The following is a 20,306-nucleotide window of genomic DNA, read 5'->3' as shown; positions in this document are numbered from 1 at the left end:
ATGGTTTGTAAGTAATAACTCAGCGATCATGTCTAGGAACACAGTCTCTCCTTTAGGGCTTTGTGAAAGAGCAACAGTGCATTGGGGGCCAATCTGATCTCTGGGGAGATCATGTTTCAAACAGCAGGTACCATAACAGAAAAGACTTGCTTCCTAGACCCTGCAAGATGGCATCCCTTAATAACAACTATGTGAATCTATACTTAAAATGCTATGTAAGAGAATAAAAAAAATTAAAAAAAATTCTGGAAAACAAAAAAGACGGCACTCTTTAATTGATAGGACCCAGAGCAGGTCTCTTCTGCTGAATCTAATGGGATGATTAGAAGCAGTCAGGGAGAGGAATAGAATAGAATAACAGACTTGGAAGGCACCTTGGAGGTCTTCTAGTCCAACCTCCTGTTTAAGTTGGAAACCCTGTCATTTTAGACAAATAGGTGTCCAATCTCTTCTTAAAAACTACCAGTGTTGGAGTATTCACAACTTATGGAGGCAATTTGTTATACTGATTAATTGTTCTAACTGTCAGGAAATTTCTTCTTAGGTTACTTCCATAAACAATAGGCCTTACATTATGAGGGGCTTTATAAGTGATCACCACTAACTTCAACTACACTTGGAAGGGTACTAGTAGCCAATAAAACTTGTAGAATAGAAATGCAATGTAAATACAACTGAGGGGCATTAATAGCTACGTGCACCAGAGGTGGGTTGTTCCTGGTTCAGGCAGGAAGTTCCGCCCACCCACTTGGGCGCTTCTGAACCAGTAGCAAAAAACAACATGGAAACCCACCACTGGGCCTGCACTGCTAAATTTTGAATCAGCTGAAGTTTTCAGGTGCAATATGGAATATTCCATGGCTCATATCTCTTAAAATGAAGTATTTACAGTGTTAATTGTGACATTAATGTATAGGTGACAGTTTCAAGTAGGTTATAGAACCACTGTGGGCCATTCCCAATGCTATACATATGTATTTCTAAAGTATGAATTGCTTCACATTTGTTGCACAATGTCATAAGAGTAAGTTGGGGGGACGGGGTGGGGGAAGATTCAGATTTTTTTCAGCAATGAACCCCACAAATATAGTACAGTTGTCTACTACACTTTGAAGTGAAATAATGCACATTTTCTAACGGCCAGAGTGTATTTATGATTGTGAATTGGAATTAGATGAAAACAAGATGCTGAACACTGCAAAGCAAAACAGGAGAAGACTGGGTTTGTCAATGACATGACACAATGGGGCCTGTTGGGGGAAAGATGCTCAATGATTTATGCAGTGTCTGCAGCTGTTGATTTACATGAACAAACTTGTTATCAAATGGCAACTGGCCTGGCAACTCCATTTGTTTACTGCTTGTGAGATCTATAGTTCAGATTCTCTAATTTTTGTTTAACATCACAACATAATCGTTTAAATGAAAAGTACAAACTTATTTATTTCCTTCCTTCCTTCCTTCCTTCCTTCCTTCCTTCCTCCCCTCCCCTCCCCTCCCCTCCCTCCATGAACTAGAATATCTGGCATCTGAATAGCAGGGCAACTATTATAGTCATATACATTATTGGTTTTGTGAAATTGTTACATTACTTTTTTAAAGTAACTTATTATCAGAGGAAAGATGGAGGAAGTTTAATATTTGAATAAATATTGTCAATGTTGAATTACCGGTAATATGCTGATAATGCACAAAGAAAAGAATGTCTTCCTTTCATTTTAATACAGTGAAAGAGCAACAAGTTCAAATAGTTTCATTTTTTTTCCACTCTGGTTGCAGCCAAAATAGTCTGCTTAGCAAGCACAGCCTTTATTAAAGCATAGGCAGGTATTTCCAGAGGGAGTCAATTTCTATGTAAATTACTTGTCTTAACAGGTATTCCACTTCTGCATCTTCTGTTTTTGGGTACCTATTTATTTACAATCCAAATCTATGGACTGCAGACAATAAAGGTTGTTTTTTAACACTTTAACAAGTGAGTTGCAGCTCACTTCATCAGATGCATAGGGTGGGTAGACTAATGTAGGCTTTAATTGGGATTAGGAATGGAGAAGGCAGGGGAAGACATGCTGTGTGCTCAGATGCCAGTTGCTAGATGCAAGTAGATTACAAGTACCTTATACAATTTTAGCATATTATATTTAACATGTCATTTTAAGCACTCACAAAAGCTTATGCCTTTTAATAAAATGTGTTAGTTGAAAATGATGTTACCTAGATTTCTGATTTTTTAATTAATGGAGTGTCCCTGACCCTGGCATGCTTGTCGTTAGAAGCTCCTCATGTGCCCTGAAACACATCCATTGCCCCATTCTGCATCCTTCCTAATTAGTTTGGAGAGCCAACAAAAAAGTTTAATTAAAAACTGAAATATAGGAATCCTGGGACTTATTAAATTAAAATGACAGAAACTCTATTTTATAAATCACAGTTCTATTTAATTCTTATGCTAACTCAATTATGGAACTGGAAAGCAAAGTTCATCATGATTAATCACTTACCAATTGTGTCTTATTACAGCATGTATATGCATGCATGCACATAAACTTACACACATTATATAATATTTTGTACTTAACTATTCAATGACTTGCTGAAACATGCAATGAACGTTATTGCATTGGACAATTCAAAATATTGCTAAATGTTGGATGTAAATAAATAATAGTTATAGCAGCAAATTCTCTGCCTATTCAAACTCATCTTTGGTAGCATTACTTTGAATTAAGAGTAATAACATTGTTTCTAGAATGGCTTTCCACAGTCGAAGCACCTAGCATTCAAATTCTAGTGTGAATAACCTCAGAATTGTTCGGAACTTTGTATAAATTTCCCGCATGATTCCTCTGCAACGTATGATTATCTTTTCATGAGTAGAATTATCCTCTAACTTTTTATGAAAAGGTATATTACACAGTTTATGAATTCACAGTAATTACTAATTTACAGTCATGCAAACTTGTTGTAACGTGCTGTTGATATGCTTTTGGAATATGGCAAGACACTGAAGAATTATATTCCAGATGACCTTTTTTCCTCGCTCAATCATGTCTGATTCTTGGAGACTGCCTGGACAAATCCCTGCAGTTTTCTTGGCAAGTGCTTTGTCACCGCTTCCTGTCTTGGACTGAGTGAAAGTCACTGGCCCAAAGTTACCCAGCTGGCTTTATGTCTAAGGCTGGGCTACAAATTCACTGTTTACTAGTTTCTAGCCTGATGCCTTTACTGTTTTTTTAAAAATCCCAGATTAAAATACAATCAATATTGAAAGAATATGTGCATTTTAGTAGAGATATGCAAAAAGTTTCAAGATCAAAACGTTTGACCCCAAAATTTCTCATTCCAACTGCTACAGCTAAATAACTAAACTACCTAAAAACCATAGTAGTCATTTTTTTTTCTGTGGCGGTAAGGAAAGTGCTGATATTTTTGACACATATTCCTCATGAAACAAAGTCAAACAAAAATATTTTTCTCATACTTGACTTTGCTGATATGTCCGCCCCTTCCCCGAAGAAAAGAAAAACATCCACAGCCCTCATCTAAGCCATCCTGAACAATGGCACTTAACAGTAGCACTAAACCTGGGCCTGAAATATAGACCCAGCTCTAACACCATTGCTGCCACACAAAAAAAGCCACCTTATATTGTTGCCTCAAAATGACTGCCCCTGAGACCCAGCCTACACCTAAATAGGCAAATTGCTACACACTTAAAAGTTATATATTGCTGAGTGCTACATCCTAGCTGCTTAGTATTACAACATGCATTTTATTTTAGACTTTAAAATAAATTCTTTCTCGAGCAGGTTTCCACATCCTGGCCAAACCAGATAGAATGGAAATAGAAATGCAATTTATTTTTGAATTCTCTTCATAATTAAGAATTCTAGGAATTACCATTCCAACACACCTGTATAGCTCTTTAAGAATGGAAGTACTGATGGATACCTCCGATGAAGATGGCTGGCTAAATAGATACTCAGGGAGGGATCCCTGAAGTGATTTCCCTGAGCTGTAGTTCTTTAAGTACTAACTGAAGGGACTAGCTTTCGTTCAGTTTTTATGAACCACCCAGATCAGGGAGAGCCTAAGAAATGCCCCTCAAGATCCTCTGATACAGCTCAGGTCTGCAAGCAACTTCAGGAGCTGTGCTTTGAAGCTGCTGCATGCTAAATTGGGGGGACGGGACTCATTGAAGAAGCCCCAATTTTGAAATTTACCTTTCAGGTAAAGTTGTACCTTTCATTTCTCCATCACCTTTAAGGAGTGTGAATCTTTACTAAGTGAAGTTAAAAGAGGCTTTCTTTATTCACAGCCTGCTATGCCTTTTTGAAGAACTGTGCCATTTTTGGTATTTCTTTAGTGTTAAACAACAAGGAAGAAGGCTGATAAGGCAAGCCAAGGATAAAGAAATGTGGAGCAAAAGGAAAACAGAACAGCTGATGAAGAAATATAAAGACTGAAAGCTGTGGTTTTAGTTTATTATTGTAGTAACTTGCTCTGCTTTGCTGTGGATGGCTAAAACTTTCTGATTTTTATGATTCCTGAACGGCTAGCAATTCCCAAGTGACTTACAGAAAAAGCTATCCTTTGACCAAAGAGGGCGTCAAGACAGAGGAGCAAATTATGAGAGAGATATTTGAAATTTCTCTAAATAAAATCCACCAATTTGATCAGCTGTGCTCCAAGGATAATTTTAAAAATCTCTCATACTCCTTTAGAGATGCAAACGTGTAGAAACTTACCAAACTACTGAGACAACTTCACAAGTAGCTGAAAATGCAGAGAGGTTGGAATATAAACCTGACGCCAACTTTTATTATGATGGTTTAAACTTAAATCTCTCAATACAACTGAAAGAAGAGCTTCAAGAAAATCAGCAACTTTTAAAAAGACAAGTTTGGGACTTTTTCTTTAAGGATATTAACAGGGTCGAGAAATCTTGATAAAAAGAGGGACTTATAAACTATCCAGAAAAGAAAAAGATTTTACTCCATGAAGACAAGTTGGAAGAAGTGACTTAATGAGTTAACTGGAACTAGGATGGATTTTTGTTTGTTTGATATTTGTAAGAGAAAAAAAGTCTTAATCCAAAATTTGAAAATGTAATTTTTTAATATATATAATGCTTAAATAATTCTTAAAGTATGCAAAATGATATTGAAAATGTATTTGAGAATCTCTCTAAGAGAAAGTTAAAGAAAATATTGTAATAGTTTAAATATTTTTTTTGTTTTAATAAGGATGTTTCTAAAAGAAAAAAATATTATTCTATAAGAGTAGTTTGGAGAGAGGGATATAAATTTAATACTGATGTTACTAATTACTAATCCTTCAAAGCCTACATGTTAAGAAGTTAAAGAAATAGATGTATTAGAAAGTTTAGCTTTTAGAAATGTGTTTAAAGAAAAGTTTAGCATTTTTAAAAAGGGTGGGGTGGGGGAGTATATTTTCCCTATAAGGTCAAAGAATCTGAAAGAATACAGTAAACCTTGTTATTAAAAATTGTGATGGTTCATAAAGATTCTTAGATGCAAATAGAAATACATACTATTTCCATAGCAAGGAAGATAAAGCAGGAATGGTTAAACAGATCATTCAAAGAAGAGAATATATTTAAGTACGTTTTTCACTTGGATATCACTTCTGGATTTTGTGCTTGTGATGGAAAATAAAAAGAACTTTTGACTTTGATTTTGTCAGTTAGATAGATTTGTCGTAATAGAAATGGCTGCTTATATACTAATATGTAAAAACAAAAAATTGAAGCTGGAGTATTTTTATCTTGTACTATGCTAAAGAGTTGGAAGTCAATGCCTTTTTTTCCTTCCCCCCCTGCACATCACATTTTCTTTCCCCCCTCTCTTTTTCCTTCCTCTAATTTCTTATTTCCATTTTCCTTTGTATTTTATATATTAAGTAAAAACCATTTAAAAAATAAAAAGAAGTACTGATCTGTAAATGTTCTGTTTTTCTTACACTTGCTATAAAAATAAAGAGAAAAATCATCTCTTAGTAAACTCCAATTAATCTGTCATCAAAATGCTGAGTCTTAGATATGCCTGGAGGTCATATTCCCAGAGTTTACTAATGAAAGTACAACTCAATAGTGTGAAATTATAGACAAGCCAAGCTATATGGATAAATCATGAGGTGTTTTGGAATTTCAGACTGACACCGAAATTTTTATTCATATCTTTATTATTTCTTTATCTACCTACATTTTTTACTACACTCTATAAAACCACCGCCTGTTTCTGTTTTGTACTACTTTTATTCTGTAGTCAAAAGCTTAAATGTTTTTTTTTTTTTTAAATCTAGGTGAAATATTCTTGGTACAAGTTTAAACAGAGCCAGAATAATACCAAAATTGGATTTTTAAAAAAGTAAATAACTAAACCATTGTAAATGCATTAATCCTTGAGTAAAGTACATTTTAGGATTAAAACAGGGCAAGGTTTAAGAAAGCAAAAGATTAGATTACCTCTTCTCATGAGCACGCCAAAATTGATCATTATAATAGGACAAGCATTTTCCTTGGGCTAATAATTCTAGTGATTATTTGTAACAGGGACATCTAAGTCAAATTAAATTCAAATGAATTTATGTAAAACATAAAATTTATGTAAGAATATTAAGAAATTATCCCCTTCCTGATTAAATTTGATATTTCACCACACAACTTTGCAAGGCAGCATTGAGAGCATAATATACCAGTAATGAAAGTCACTTTTACTCTGTCATCCCTACCATAGTAATATGTATTCAAGCCAAGCCAAAGTTGTCTTTTGTCTGTTTGCACATGAATTATTTGCTTTATAATTTTATCACCTGTCCCTTCAGCTTTCTAGACTGGGCACATAGGAGAAATGATGTAAATGTGATACTCTAGATCAGTGATGGCGAACCTTTCACATGCCATAAGCAAGGGGAGCGCAGGGGGGTTGTGCATGAGCGAGCCGCACCCATAATGCAATGCACGACCCCCCAGTGCACATATGCACATGACAGGGGCTCCTCCCCCCACTTTTTGCATGCTTTTTTCGCCCTCCCCAGGCTCCAGAGGCTTTACAGGAGCCCGGGGAGGGCGAAAACAGCCTCCCCCGCCCCTCCCGGAGGCCCTCTGGAGGCTTCACGAGCTTCCCTGAAGCTTCCGGAGGACTAAAAACAACCTACAAGCAAACAGGAAGTGACTTCCGGTTTACTTGTAGGGCCGGTTTTAGTCCTCCGGAGCCTTCAGGGACCTCCCTGAAGGCTCCGGAGGACTAAAAACGATCCTATGAGCAAACCGGAAGTCACTTCTGGTTTGCTCATAGGGTCATTTTTAGTTCTCCGGAGCCTTCAGGGAAGCCTCCAGAAGGCTCCTGAAGGCTCCGGAGGGCTTAAACCGGCCCTACGAGCAAACCGGAAGTCTGTTCCTAAACCTCCTGTTTGCCCGCAGGGCCGGTTTTTTGCACTCTGGAGGCTTCAGGGAAGGTCCTGAAACCTCCGGTGGGCCTCCAGGGGGGTAGGGGAGGCTGTTTTCACCCTCTCCAGGCTCCTATAAAGGCTCTGGAGCCTGGGGAAGGTGAAAATGGCTTTAAAAAAGGCTGAACTCAGCTGACAGAACAACGCCTCATGTGCCCTGACAAATGGCTCAGCGTGCCACCTGTGCCAGACGTGCCATAGGTTCGCCATCCCGGCTCTAGATAGAGGTGGGCAATTCATTTTCCAGGGGACCACATGAGAAACTGGGACTGTTCATGGAAGGCTGAAGCATTAGCCCCCAGATGCGTTTCAACCAAGGTGGGGTGGGTGACCGAGGCTGGGTCCCTCATGTGATTACCCCCACCGCTGCTTCCTCAAACTGCTCAGGTGATGAGTGAACTCTATACAGGTGCAGAAAAGTGCTTTCTCTCCTTGTCCTCCCACATCCCATCAGCCAACTGAAGGAGTGCACAGTGACTGTGCAAAGTTGGACCCTTCCTCTCCCACCCCCTGCGGTGCACATATTTATATTTGATTTCTAATTTCCAACTGATCTCACACAGGCAGGCCATGGACAGCAAAGTGCAGGATGTGACCCAGCAGCTGTACGATACCTAGGTCTGCTCCAGATTACTGTTTCTTAAAGTATGATCCAAGGAATCCCGGTGCTTCCTCAAGACCCTCTCAGGGGTGTACAAAATCATAATTATTTGCCAGATATTGAAGATATTTGTAAAAAATCAACTTTTAATTTATTTGTTAAAATTATGTTTTTTCACAAAAAATATTTAGTTAATAGTTAATGATTTAATATTTTAATATTTTATTATTAGATAAATAAATATATGAATGTGTCATTTTCAATATGGTAAATATTGATAAATATAACCTATTCAAACCAAAGCTCTCCATAATTTTTAACTGGGAAGGAGTCCTAAGAATAAGAAACATTGCTCTAGATCAGAGGTCCCCAACTCTTGATTTGTAGACCAGTACCGGTTCACCACATGCCAGCAACCAGTCTGCGCAAATAGGCAAAAACCCATCTGCGGCAGCACACAAAACCACATACACCAGCTCTGTGGAAAAATCTCTCTCCATGGAACTTGTCCCTGATGCCCAAAAGGTTGGGAGTCACTGCTCCAGATAACTAGCAAATCTCATAATCACAACTCTCTGATTAGCCTTGCTGAAAAATTAAGTAATTGCTTCTGGAAAAAAATTTTTTTTTGATTGTTTGGAACAGATATACACTGTAAAAGGAATATTGTAACTTGTAAGTGCATGCTTCCAAATTCTTTTGTATCACTGCCCACAAATTTCTTCAACTTGCCATCTTAATACTACAATTACCATTTCTAGAGACAGAATAATTAGGAACAGGAAATGCAATAATTTTTGTTTCTGGTCAACATTTTTCCTGGAAATTGAAATATGGAATATCACAGTTCTCCATTTCAACATTTCAGTTACTAATGCGATAGCAGCCAAGCTATATATATATATATATATATACACATACACACACACACACAGTGTACATACCCATTATACTGTTGTTTCCTTTCAGGGTAAGCAATATTACACAGAGCACAATAAATTAGTTACAAATAGTAATCCAAAAATTAAAAAATGGAATAAGAAACATAGTTTGCCCCAACATAATTCATGATAGCTATCTCCATAGTTATTTCATCTTGCAAACCATGTTAACTTCCCCTAGATCCAGATAGCAATACATTGTCTCTTGTTCATTAAACGTCTCAATTCTCATATCATCACTTGACTGAACCACAACTTTTTTAATCTTATCCTTCTACTTCACCCATCCAATCATCCTTCAAATATTTGTTTTGCAACTTGATTATCATTCATTTTCTCTCTGTGATCAAACCACTTCAAACCACTTCTTTCAGACAGGCACAGACTAATCATTTATATATTCAATCCACATTACAATACAATACAATAGTAGAGTTGGAAGGGACCTTGGAGGTCTTCTAGTCCAACCCCCTGCCTAGGCAGGAAACCCTATACAGTTTCAGACAAATAGCTATCCAACATCTTCTTAAAGACTTCCAGTGTTGGGGCATTCACAACTTCTGGAGGCAAGCTGTTCCACTGATTAATTGTTCTCACTGTCAGGAAATTTCTCCTCAGTTCTAAGTTGCTTCTCTCCTTGATTAGTTTCCACCCATTGCTTCTTGTTCTACCCTCAGGTGCTTTGGAGAATAGTTTGACTCCCTCTTCTTTGTGGCAACCTCTGAGATATTGGAATAATGCTATCATGTCTCCCCTAGTCCTTCTTTCTCTTAAGCTAAACATACCCAGTTCCTGCAACCGTTCTTCATATGTTTTAGTCTCCAGTCCCCTAATCATCTTTGTTGCTCTTCTCTGCACTCTTTCTAGAGTCTCCACATCTTTTTTACATCGTGGCGACCAGAACTGAATGCAGTATTCCAAGTGTGGCCTTACCAAGACATTCATTTAGTACCCATTTCTTTTTGACTCTTGTTTTATTAGATAAGCTTAAGTATCATATTATCCAATTTACATTTAATTTTCTATTGACATCCCCAATTCTCACTTTCATATAACATAGCAGGCAGAAGTGCATTTTTATAAATAGCAATTTCATTTCATTTCTTTTGACAACACTTACGACCTACAACAGTGCCACATTTTTCATCCATTTCCCTATTTTTAGCTATTATTCTTCAAAGCCACCTAATTAATCTATTTCCTCTTGTTTTAATTAAATTTAATGCTAAAAAGTTCATGCTAAATAGCTAATATGAGTTGATTTAGGAGTGAGGATCAAATTAACACAAGGATTTTAAAGTAATTTTAATGGGAGATGAATTGATTTGACTATCCTCTGTAATAGGAACTCAACTCCAGTAATTATTTTCACTTTTCAGTGTGTGTGTGTGTGTGTGTGTGTGTGTGTATCTTCTGAAAAAAATTCTTATGTTTGGTCTCATTATACACTTTCATACACTGAGAACCCCGACTGAGGTATTTTCTCCTTCCCCTCCACATTTAGGCTTAGCGATTGTACCACATGTCAACTCACAGTGATATCATATATAATATGATATTTTGGAAGATAATATCCCTACAAAAGTAGAATTCTTGAATGCATTTAATTCAGGGGATCAAACTTGTGGCCCGCGGGCCTGATGTGTCATGCGCTGGCCACTGCCACCCCCATTTAAGCAAAGGGTGGAAGCGTCACAATATGTCACGTGACAACAACATGACACTGCAAGTTTGACACCCCTGATTTAAATGGATGAAACTACTGAAAATACCTTTTTGGAAATTATGATGTAATCGTAGAGAGAGAGATACAGTAGTATAAAATAAAACCGCATTTATACCTATTAAGATTGTAAGTTTGTAACTTTTACCCCCTTTTTCTATGTATTTCTTTTTTTTTATCTTATTTTTTCTTTTTCCTTTCTTTACACTTTTTTTCTATTTCTCCTTTTTCCAAGTTTAGTTTGATTTGCTTTTATACTGTAATTAAATCTTCAAAAATTATATGTTCAAAAGCATGCAAATACAAGTAGATTAATAGGTACCAATGTTCCATGAGACTTTGGTGTATAACCATGTTGGTCATATATATATAGAAAAGCATCTAATTTTATAAACATTTATTCTACTACATTCTGGACAGAACATTCCACAGAAATATAAGTAACAAACATTTAAAACTGATAGCAATGCAGCTTTGCAGCTGTACTGTAAGTAATGATGTCAATATTTGGCTCAGTTTTCTCTCTTAAAAAGAAATTAAAGAAGTCAGAAAAGGAAAGCCAATTATCTTTGTTTTGAACATAGATTTTCAGATTGGCAGCTATTAAGCAACCTTACTTCATTATTCCAGTCTCAGTGTATGAAAAGTCATTTCACACTGATTTCTGCATAGTTAAGCCTACAAAAACATTATTACAGTAATTCTATGCATGGCAGTTTAGGTTAAACAAAATAAAGTATAACTTAAAACCACAAAGCTACATGCAGTGAAGAGTCACTTAAAAGAGAAAAGGAAGAGATACCAAGCAAAATAAAAATCAACAATGAACCACCTCTCATTCATGACACACAGCACAGCTATGCAAGCGAATCCCTTTAAACTTGAGTTCCATTCATTCTGTTCATGGAGAGTTTATATTTAAACATTGGGACATTGAAATTGCAGAGAAATGGTTGAAAGAGTTAAGAATATTTTATGAAGAACAGCATACACCCAGTAAACTTTCTGTTTTCAGTTCCTTGAATATATTTTTTCAATTGTAGATTGAAAATATTTTTGAACTTCTAATTATTTTGTCAAATTGTTTTGTGATAAAATAGCATAACCAAAATATTAACAATCTTGACAATATTTTTGAGAAAGAATGATGAGTAATGTAAAACATTTTTTGGTATTCATCTATATATATGGTACATGATTTTAACAGAATATATTTAATTTATTAACTATGTAGAATTATAGAAAATATTGTTGGAATTACCTATTTTATTTCCCTGCCTACTGTGGAAGTACACGTCTACAATATCTCTGAGAAATGATGATCTAGACTCTGTTTAAACATTATCAATGCATGAAAAGCTATCACCTCTAGTGACAATCTGTTCCATTGTTAAACACGTTGTGGTCACCAATTGAAATTTATATCATTATAAATTAAACCCCCTGGTTTTTATGCTGCTTTCAGGAGCAAGCCTACAAATTTTGAATCATCTAAGAAAAGGCCAATAGGATACTTCACTAATTTTATATACCCTAACAGGAATAGAAGAACACAGTAGAAATGGGTTATAACAGCATGTACTTGATGATTCTGTTGTGGTACTTGTTCATGATAAATATTCTCTCCTGATGTGAAACAAATATTTAATCAGCATTTGAGGGTATTTGATATCCAACCTCACCCTGACCAATCCTCACTGTGTTTCCTTTTGTGAATTCTGAGCTCAGAGATTTTCCATTTTAGAAATTAGCAGGTTAAGAAGAGTAGGGAAACTCTGTATTTCCCCCTTGAGGAAGGATGACTTGCCAAGCTTAGCAACTCCAACACAAGGTCATTGTCCCAATATTTTATAGTCAATCAACAGTAAATTAAATTATAGAACTGCACTGAAATCTAAACAAAAACAAGGCAACTCTAAGAAGAAGACAATAACTAAGTGTGTAACTTGGAACAAGGATTTTTTCTCAGATGCTCTCTGAGCAGGGATATTCTATGAACAGAAAGATCCAGGGTACCGTCCTATTACATTTAATCCAAAGCTTTTCTCGAATTAGTGGTATATACAATACATTAAACATACCTAGAATTGGGATCAAAATGTTAACTTTAGTGATGGTGACATGTATTTATTTATTACATTTATATTCCACCCATCTCACTCTGCAAAGCAACAGCAATGATTTTAATTGTTTTTTATAAATGTCTTCATTCTAAAGTACCAACATTGGGTAACTGTAGCAATTATATCTGTTTATATAATAGCTGTCAAACTATGAAAATAATGGTAAAAAGTTATTGTTTCTATGAATAAAAATAATAGCAAGAACATACACTTCCATTTTCATGTAATCTTTCACTAACAGATTAATTATAAAGAAGAGAACTGATTGCAGCTATTATTCTAAATATTCCTTCTATAGAAATGCATTATAAATTGGGACTCAAATGTTTAAATATGTATGCTTTATAAAGGAAATTATTTTACTTTATTTCTCTTCACCCATAGATATAAATAATATAAATATATTTATTTTGAGTTAAAGTATTTACTCTGAGTTTATTGTTAATACAAGTAATTTTTTAGTTGGAAAACAAATTTCTCAAATAAATTTAATTAAGCAAAAGAAATGGTGGATTATATTTAAACAACTTTTTTTACCCTGAACCACATTCATTCTTGGGCATATAAATACTTCCTGCACTCCACTGATTGGCTTGACCAATAGTTGAATGCTGTGAAATATGACAAACATATAATATGGCAAGCTCAGTTTGGTTGTGTGTCCAGGCAACTGTGAGGCTTTGTACCCAGTTTATTTAGAAAATCACAGTTTAAAAAATCTCAATTTGGTTGCAAGTATGAATCAAAGAAGAACCTCAGAGCACTGATATATTTTCAGCTGGTATCGTCCAGATCTATTAAACTTTATATATAATTTAATAAAACTTTGAGGCAGGGTAAATTTCGTATTGGGAATGTTACAGAAAACGGAAAACCTGAATGCTTAAACACTATGTTTAAGAAACAATTCAAATATAGTACAAGGAACTGGCTGATTTCACGAGGGTCCAGAATTTATTGTCCCCAAATTATCAAGTCTAAAGTTAAATAGTCAATACATACCATGACTCACAATGTTCTATCATTAATCATTCATTCCTATATTTCTCTACATTTTAAAAGTTTTATTTTAACATTTATTTTGAGAGTTGCCTCGATAGTAACATTAAAAGGTGGCCAATACACATTAAAAGTCGTCTAATTCCTTAAATGTAAGGAATCATCATGCTAATTTTTACTTTTAAGTAACTTTAGTTAGATTTGGGGTGTTAACTTTACAGAATTAGTTCAGGAAATATCAGTTATCTATTGCCATATTAATTATACTCTAGCAATTAGGATGCTATAATCTCGGCTGTAAAAGGCATGCAAAGGTATTAATCACCAGCTGATTCAACCATGACAAAAGGAAATACTTCAAATAGTGTACTGCATAATTAAGCTACCTGAAATTATTTCCCAAAATTTACGGATATGGTTATTAACTTATGTGACTTAAAAAAAATACTAAACAAAATCATGGATCGTATTTCCATATTTGAAAGCAAGATGTAGGTTCGCCGTAAGTCAGCTCTTGTAGTTCTCAAAATGAGTCTTTCCAGAAACAGACTTAGGTAAACCTCAAGTGATTTCTTACTATAAGCAAGGACCATACCGTATTAGTGTTTATAGATAATCCTCAATTTATTACCACAATTAAGCTCTAAATTTCCATTGCCAAGCATGACAATTATTAAGTGAGTTTTATCCCATTTTACAACCATTCTTGCCACAGTTAGTAAGTGAATCACTGCACTTGTTAAGTCAGTAACAGAGTTATTAAATGAATCTGGCTTTCCCATTGATTTTGCTTGTCAGAAGGCCACAAAAGGTGATCACATGACCCTGGCCAGCCATCATAAATACTTACCAGTTGCCAAACATCTGAATTTTGATCACATGACATGGAGTGCTGCAATGGTTATAAGGGTTATTGGTTATGTCACTTTTTTCAATGCCATTGTAACTTTAAAAGGTCATTAAACAAATGGTTGTAACTTGAGGACTATCAGTATTTGGTTTACAGCTCACTCCAATTTATATGTTGAGAATGTAACATCATACCCATACAAATATTAAAGTAGGTTCAAGGATAAAAATGGGGCCATGGTAGGCCTGGCCTAGTGGCCTCAGTGAGGGGGAGCGTTTTTGTCCTCCCTGGGCTCTGGAGGCTTTCTTCAAACCTCTGGGAAGGCAAAAACAGCCTCCCCAAGCTCTGGAAGTTCTCTGGATGCTGTAAATGAAATGGGCCTGTTTCCAGTCTTCCCAAACTTCTGGTAGTCCTGTTTTTCACCCTCCCAAAACTTCCACACATGCCCTGCGCTTATCTGCATCCAAAATGGGCCATGTGATGATTCCTGGGAGGGGTGGGGTGGGGTGGATAGGGCCAGCCAGGAGTGGGATTTGGGGTTTCTCCAAACAGCTTCTAGATAAGATTCTGGGGTTTCACAGAATCTTATCTAGAGGTTCTCCCGAACCCCCAGCAGCCCACCCCTGCCTATAAGTGTCTTTTCTATAAGAGTTCTCTTTTCTCTCCCCTCCCTCCCTCGTCTCATTCTTAAGATGCTAAGAAGCTAATTTATTTTGGTGATATTTTTAATTTGATTTGTTTTTATAAGTGATGGAAGTCTATGGCATAGAATAGATCCTCAGTAGGTTTTCCCTTGGGATTTAAACTGATAATAAGCTGTTACAAGCTATTGTTTCTGAATGGAAGACTAGAGACTCATACATATCTTTTCAACTCAACCCTCCCATGAGGATTTTCCCAAGCTTTTTTTGTCAATAGAAAAAAGTGACTTTTTCATTAAATAATGAAAGGTATGGGTGAAAAAAAATGCAGAAGAAATTTTCAACACAAGGCTACATTACATATATTAAACTACTTTTAGGTTGTTTTCAAATAGGTAACCATCACCAACACTTGCTTTTTTTTTTTTTTTGCTTGATGGTTTTAGAATGAACAAGAAATTGAACAAGATCAAAAGTACTACACTATTTTTGTTTGCACATCCCATAATGCTCAGTACACAAGGCCATTGAAAGCTCACCCTGCATTAATTAGAATACATATTTTATGACTCCATTTTGTTTTTAATTAATATTTTAATTAGCAATGAAATATTTTTCTGCATTTTTTTCATTCAACAAGTCATTCCAAAGTATTATCGTGTCAATGTATGTGATCCCTACTACAGTGATAATGCAACAATTCTAAACATTTAAAAAATATGTTCTTGTTTCTATCAAAACACAATCAGAAAAGCTTTTTAAAATGTATTGTAAACATTATGATACTTTATTATGAAATTCCACTTTAACTTCTCATTTAAAATGTGTTCAAAATAGGTAAAAGTTGTATTAAAAGCAAAAGTACACCATAAAATGGTTCTTACAGCAAAGATTAGAAATGTGGATGACAGAGTGATCACAATTCACTTTTTTTTAATACAACACTGCTTATCTCAAGACTTCACTCTTAAAATACTATACAGATAATCTTCTCTTATCAACTGCCTTGTTCAGTGATGATTCAAAGTGGTGACAACATTGAAAAAGTAGGTTAACAACTGGTCCTTGAACTTTCTGCTCTCTGGGTCTCCAGAGTTACATGATCCTGACTCAGTCACTTTGCAAACTGGGGCACATTTGCAATGGTCACAGTGTAACAAGGTCATGAGATCGCCTTTTATGATCTTCACACACCCAGATTCAACAAGTAAAGTTAGTGAGAATGCTGACAGGAAGTTTGGAAACCATGGTCAACTTGAACCACCTGTTCGCTTAACTAAAAATGGAACCAATATTTGAATCCAGCATGGTCAGTGATGTCTCACGTAATGACTCTGTCACTTAGTAAAAGAGTTGCCAATCCCAACTGCAGTCAGTAAGTGAGGACTACTCATGTAAGTGTCTATCTCTTTTCATTGTAAAAAGTGAAACTGGATTTTCGGGGACCCAAGACGGATGGGAAAACCTATAAGGAATATATGGTCCTTTATCATATTTTAACATAACAATGCCCAATAAAATTGAGAAAATGAAAAATATGAAAAAATGTGAAAACATGTCTAAGTTGAACACTTGGATGACTTCTTGCATCAGAACTGTAGGAAAATCCCCACCAGTGCATTTCAGAGACATACAGGATGTAAAATGACACATACTTCAGTATAATTATTATGTCAGGAATTCAGATCTTGATACTCTACCTGCCACTGTCATTGTACCTGCGATGCTTTGGAAGAACAGCAATTTCAAAGTTCATTCTGACTAATAAATCAATTCCATCTACTGGTGACACATGTATTAATACTGAAGAATTTTCTTTAAAATAGAGACCAACATCACAGAGCTTCTCTATCTGGTAGGCAACATATGTAGATGTGTGAAGGATGATGGGTCAGCAAGCCAAACCAAATAGTAACATAAGCCGTGCCTCCCAGCCCATCTAGTCCACCAGTCTATTCTGAAATGGGCTGTCAGAAGCAGAAAAAAACCCACTACCATTAGAGATGCCTACTTCAGAGGCAGCTCTTCCCTCATCAAGGTTAACAGCCATTGATCCCCCTGACTCCAACTCTTTTTTGAAGTAGCCAGGCAGGCAGGCACACATCTTGTGATGGCAAATTCCAGAGTTTAATTATGTGTTGTTAAAAGTAACTCTTTTGTCTGTCCTCATTCCTCCAGGATTCAATTTCATTAGGTGGTGTTTTTTTTTAAAAAAAAATAGATCCTAGGATTTTGGGGAAGGGGAAAAGACTGAGGAGAGACATTGCAACTGTTAGGGAAGCCGGTGCTGAGACCTAATGTTCTCTCCCAAGTCCCAACGGTTTGGTAAGACCATAATAAACAACAGGTCACAGGTGGAAGATGAAAACAAGCAGTGCTGTGCCTTTAAGACTCAGAGCTCCGGGAAAAGGATCATGCAAGGGCGGCGCTTGCTTTTGCTTCACACTTTGGGAGAAAGGGTACATTTCAGCAAAGCCCACCCGGCTTCCTCCGTTAGTCCGAGAGCAGCGTCCGTCGGGAGGAGAGAAGGGGACGCGCGCGTTTTTCCTCGCAGGAACGAACCACCGGTCGGAGAAGAGTTTGGGTCACCCCAAAACCACCTGAAGCAAACTAAGGAGCAACGGGGAAAGGGGGGGGGGTCGGGTGCTGCTGGGGGGGGGAGACCCTTTTGCTCCTCCGGGGAGAGAAAGCGGGGTGGGAGCATCAACTACAAGTGGTTGTATTAGGAGTGGGAAGGGGCGGGGGGGAGACGAGCAAGAGAGACGCAGGTGGATGGGCGCGCCTGGAGATGACAGCAACCAGGCCGGGATTACCTGTTAGTGGGAGTCGTGGGCTCCGAGGCGTCGAAGGAAGGCGTGAAGAGGGGAGAGGGGTCCACCACTGCCTCTTCCTCCTTCCTCTGCTGCTGTTGCTGTTTCTTCTTCAAGCGCCAGTGTCCGAAAGCCGACCGCTTCTTGCGCTCTCCGGAAACGGTGGTGGTGGTAGAGGAGCAGCTGGCGCGATGTTCCCGCCGCCCTTCTAAGCGCGGCGACGGACAAGGAGAGGAAAGCGGCGTATCCTTACCCAGGTCCGGTTCTGAGTCCTCGGACTCGCTCCTGTGGTGGAAGAGCCGCCCGAGCCTCTTGAAACCTCCTTTCTCCATGAAAGCTGAGGGTGACTCCCGGCGCGGTGGTTGCAAACCGCCTTTGGCAAGCGGCTGAAGGATAGCCGGGGAGGAGAAGCGCTCGGTTTGCGCGGTCCGTCGGGAGACGGTTGGAGAGGAGGGGGGAGGGAGAAACAAAGCGCCTCCTAAAGGTAGCAGGAGCTGCTCCTAACCGCGGCTCGGACCGCGCCCTTCCCACCTCCTTAGCTGTGCGTGTGCAAACTTTCCAGCGACAGCCATGAGTTCGCCTGTCTCCGCGAGTTCCCTTCTCCGCGTTTCTTCGCGCCTTTTAGCGAGTTTCATCTCTCGTTCCCGCGACTGCAACTACTACTCTCGGGTGTCGGGAACCTCTCTCGTTCCCTGTTTAAAGGGCTGCCCGTTCGTTATCTTGAGGCTGCCGCTGCAGCTTCCTGCAGCATTACCCAGGAAGGGAAAGGCTAGTCTTGATCTGAGGCTGATGGTTGTAAGGTAGCAATAACTACTGTTGTTTCTTTCGGATGGAAACTAAATTAGCAACAGTTTGGGTCCCGCGCGCAAGGAAGGGCTGCAGGTTTCCAGAAAACGGTATGAACAAGATACATTCATACGTTTAAGGTAGTCCGCGATAGGCTGTTTTCTTCGCTGTAAAACGCCCACCCCTTCTCCATTAATGTGGCAATCCTCTTCTCGTCACTGAATTTGGATTTATTTGTGAGAATACAGGCGTGTAGTAGCTTGCGCTCTAAACCTGATTCTAAACTTTGCATATCGGAAAAATGTACACATAGGAAAAGAGTAAAAGCAAAGCAAAGAGCGCATTGGATTGGGATGTACTGTAACTAGCCTATTCATGAATTGTAGGTACATTTTTTAAATAGTAATTTTTGTTTCCCAAATAATAAACCGGATACTCTAGGAATTATCCTCATCACCCTTCAATTTATGATAGAAAAAAGTTCCTCTTTTGGCTCCAAAAATGCAAACATTTAAAATTATATTGTTTGATGAAAAATAACACATAAGGATGTCTTCTGTCTTTGTGGACAACAGAGGATCTTCATTATAATCAATGATTTGGAGTACTGCAGTGCTTAAAAGAAATTTAGTGGAATATGAACTGAAAAAAGTGTCAAGCCTTGGCCTAACTGCCTATATTCTCATTCCATGCAGGTTCCAGAAACACACATATAATATTTAATTTCCTTTGACATCCAAGCCAACTTACCGTAAAAAAAACACATACAAATAATAAAGGGAGTAAAGGGAGTGGGCATGTTTGCGGCTGCCATAGTCTTTGTAGGTCCTAGAATTTGTCTATCAGGCAAACCTGTGGTTTTGCTTGTCTTCCTGTCATCTATTATTTCCATTATATTTTTTCTAGCTTACTTCCACTTCCCTGAGAAAATATTTATGCATGACTCTTCAAAGTTCTATTCAGGTGGATGGAATTTGCTTCCAGATGAGTAGATTAGACTATTACCACATTGAAACATAGGTTAAAAATACATATTTCAGGCGAGCCATTTTTGTTTTAATGATTCTGGGTTTCAAATAAAACAAATTCGTATGGGAAAAGTAAGACAACAGTGGATCAGATGAACTGCACTCTCCTATTCTCTTTTCAACAATTCCCAACAATTTGCTCCCTTAAGCTGGCAATATCCTGGGTTTTGGGGGGAAGGAGATTTATCCCATCTCAACATTACTGCCCAAAATAAAACAAGCCTGTTTACTGTATTTGGAACAAAACTCAATTTGTACCATTTACTAACCAAAACACCAGATGTGTGTTTCTGTTGAGACTCAAAGCTAGATCTCCAAATGTGGAATATTTTGA

The 20,306-nt window shown here is 37.4% G+C and overlaps 2 protein-coding genes across 2 annotated transcripts in view; one reads left to right on the top strand and one right to left on the bottom strand.

Annotated features, from left to right (window-relative positions):
• CRYBG1 (crystallin beta-gamma domain containing 1) overlaps nucleotides 1-18,926 on the bottom strand; it is a 128,016-nt gene extending 109,090 nt beyond the window's left edge. The window contains exon 1 of the mRNA XM_081941261.1: nucleotides 18,162-18,926. Within this exon, the coding sequence (XP_081797387.1) occupies nucleotides 18,162-18,490 (329 nt within the window). The 5' untranslated portion in view covers nucleotides 18,491-18,926. The remainder of the gene's footprint in view (nucleotides 1-18,161) is intronic.
• A 107-nt stretch (nucleotides 18,927-19,033) lies between these two features.
• ATG5 (autophagy related 5) overlaps nucleotides 19,034-20,306 on the top strand; it is a 61,546-nt gene continuing 60,273 nt past the window's right edge. The window contains exon 1 of the mRNA XM_081941264.1: nucleotides 19,034-19,054. The gene's annotated coding sequence lies outside the window, so the exon portion shown is untranslated. The remainder of the gene's footprint in view (nucleotides 19,055-20,306) is intronic.

Source organism: Natrix helvetica, assembly GCF_964273705.1.
Source record: "Natrix helvetica genome assembly, chromosome: 2".
Lineage (NCBI taxonomy): Eukaryota > Metazoa > Chordata > Lepidosauria > Squamata > Natricidae > Natrix > Natrix helvetica.
This window is presented reverse-complemented; position numbering and strand designations above follow the sequence as displayed.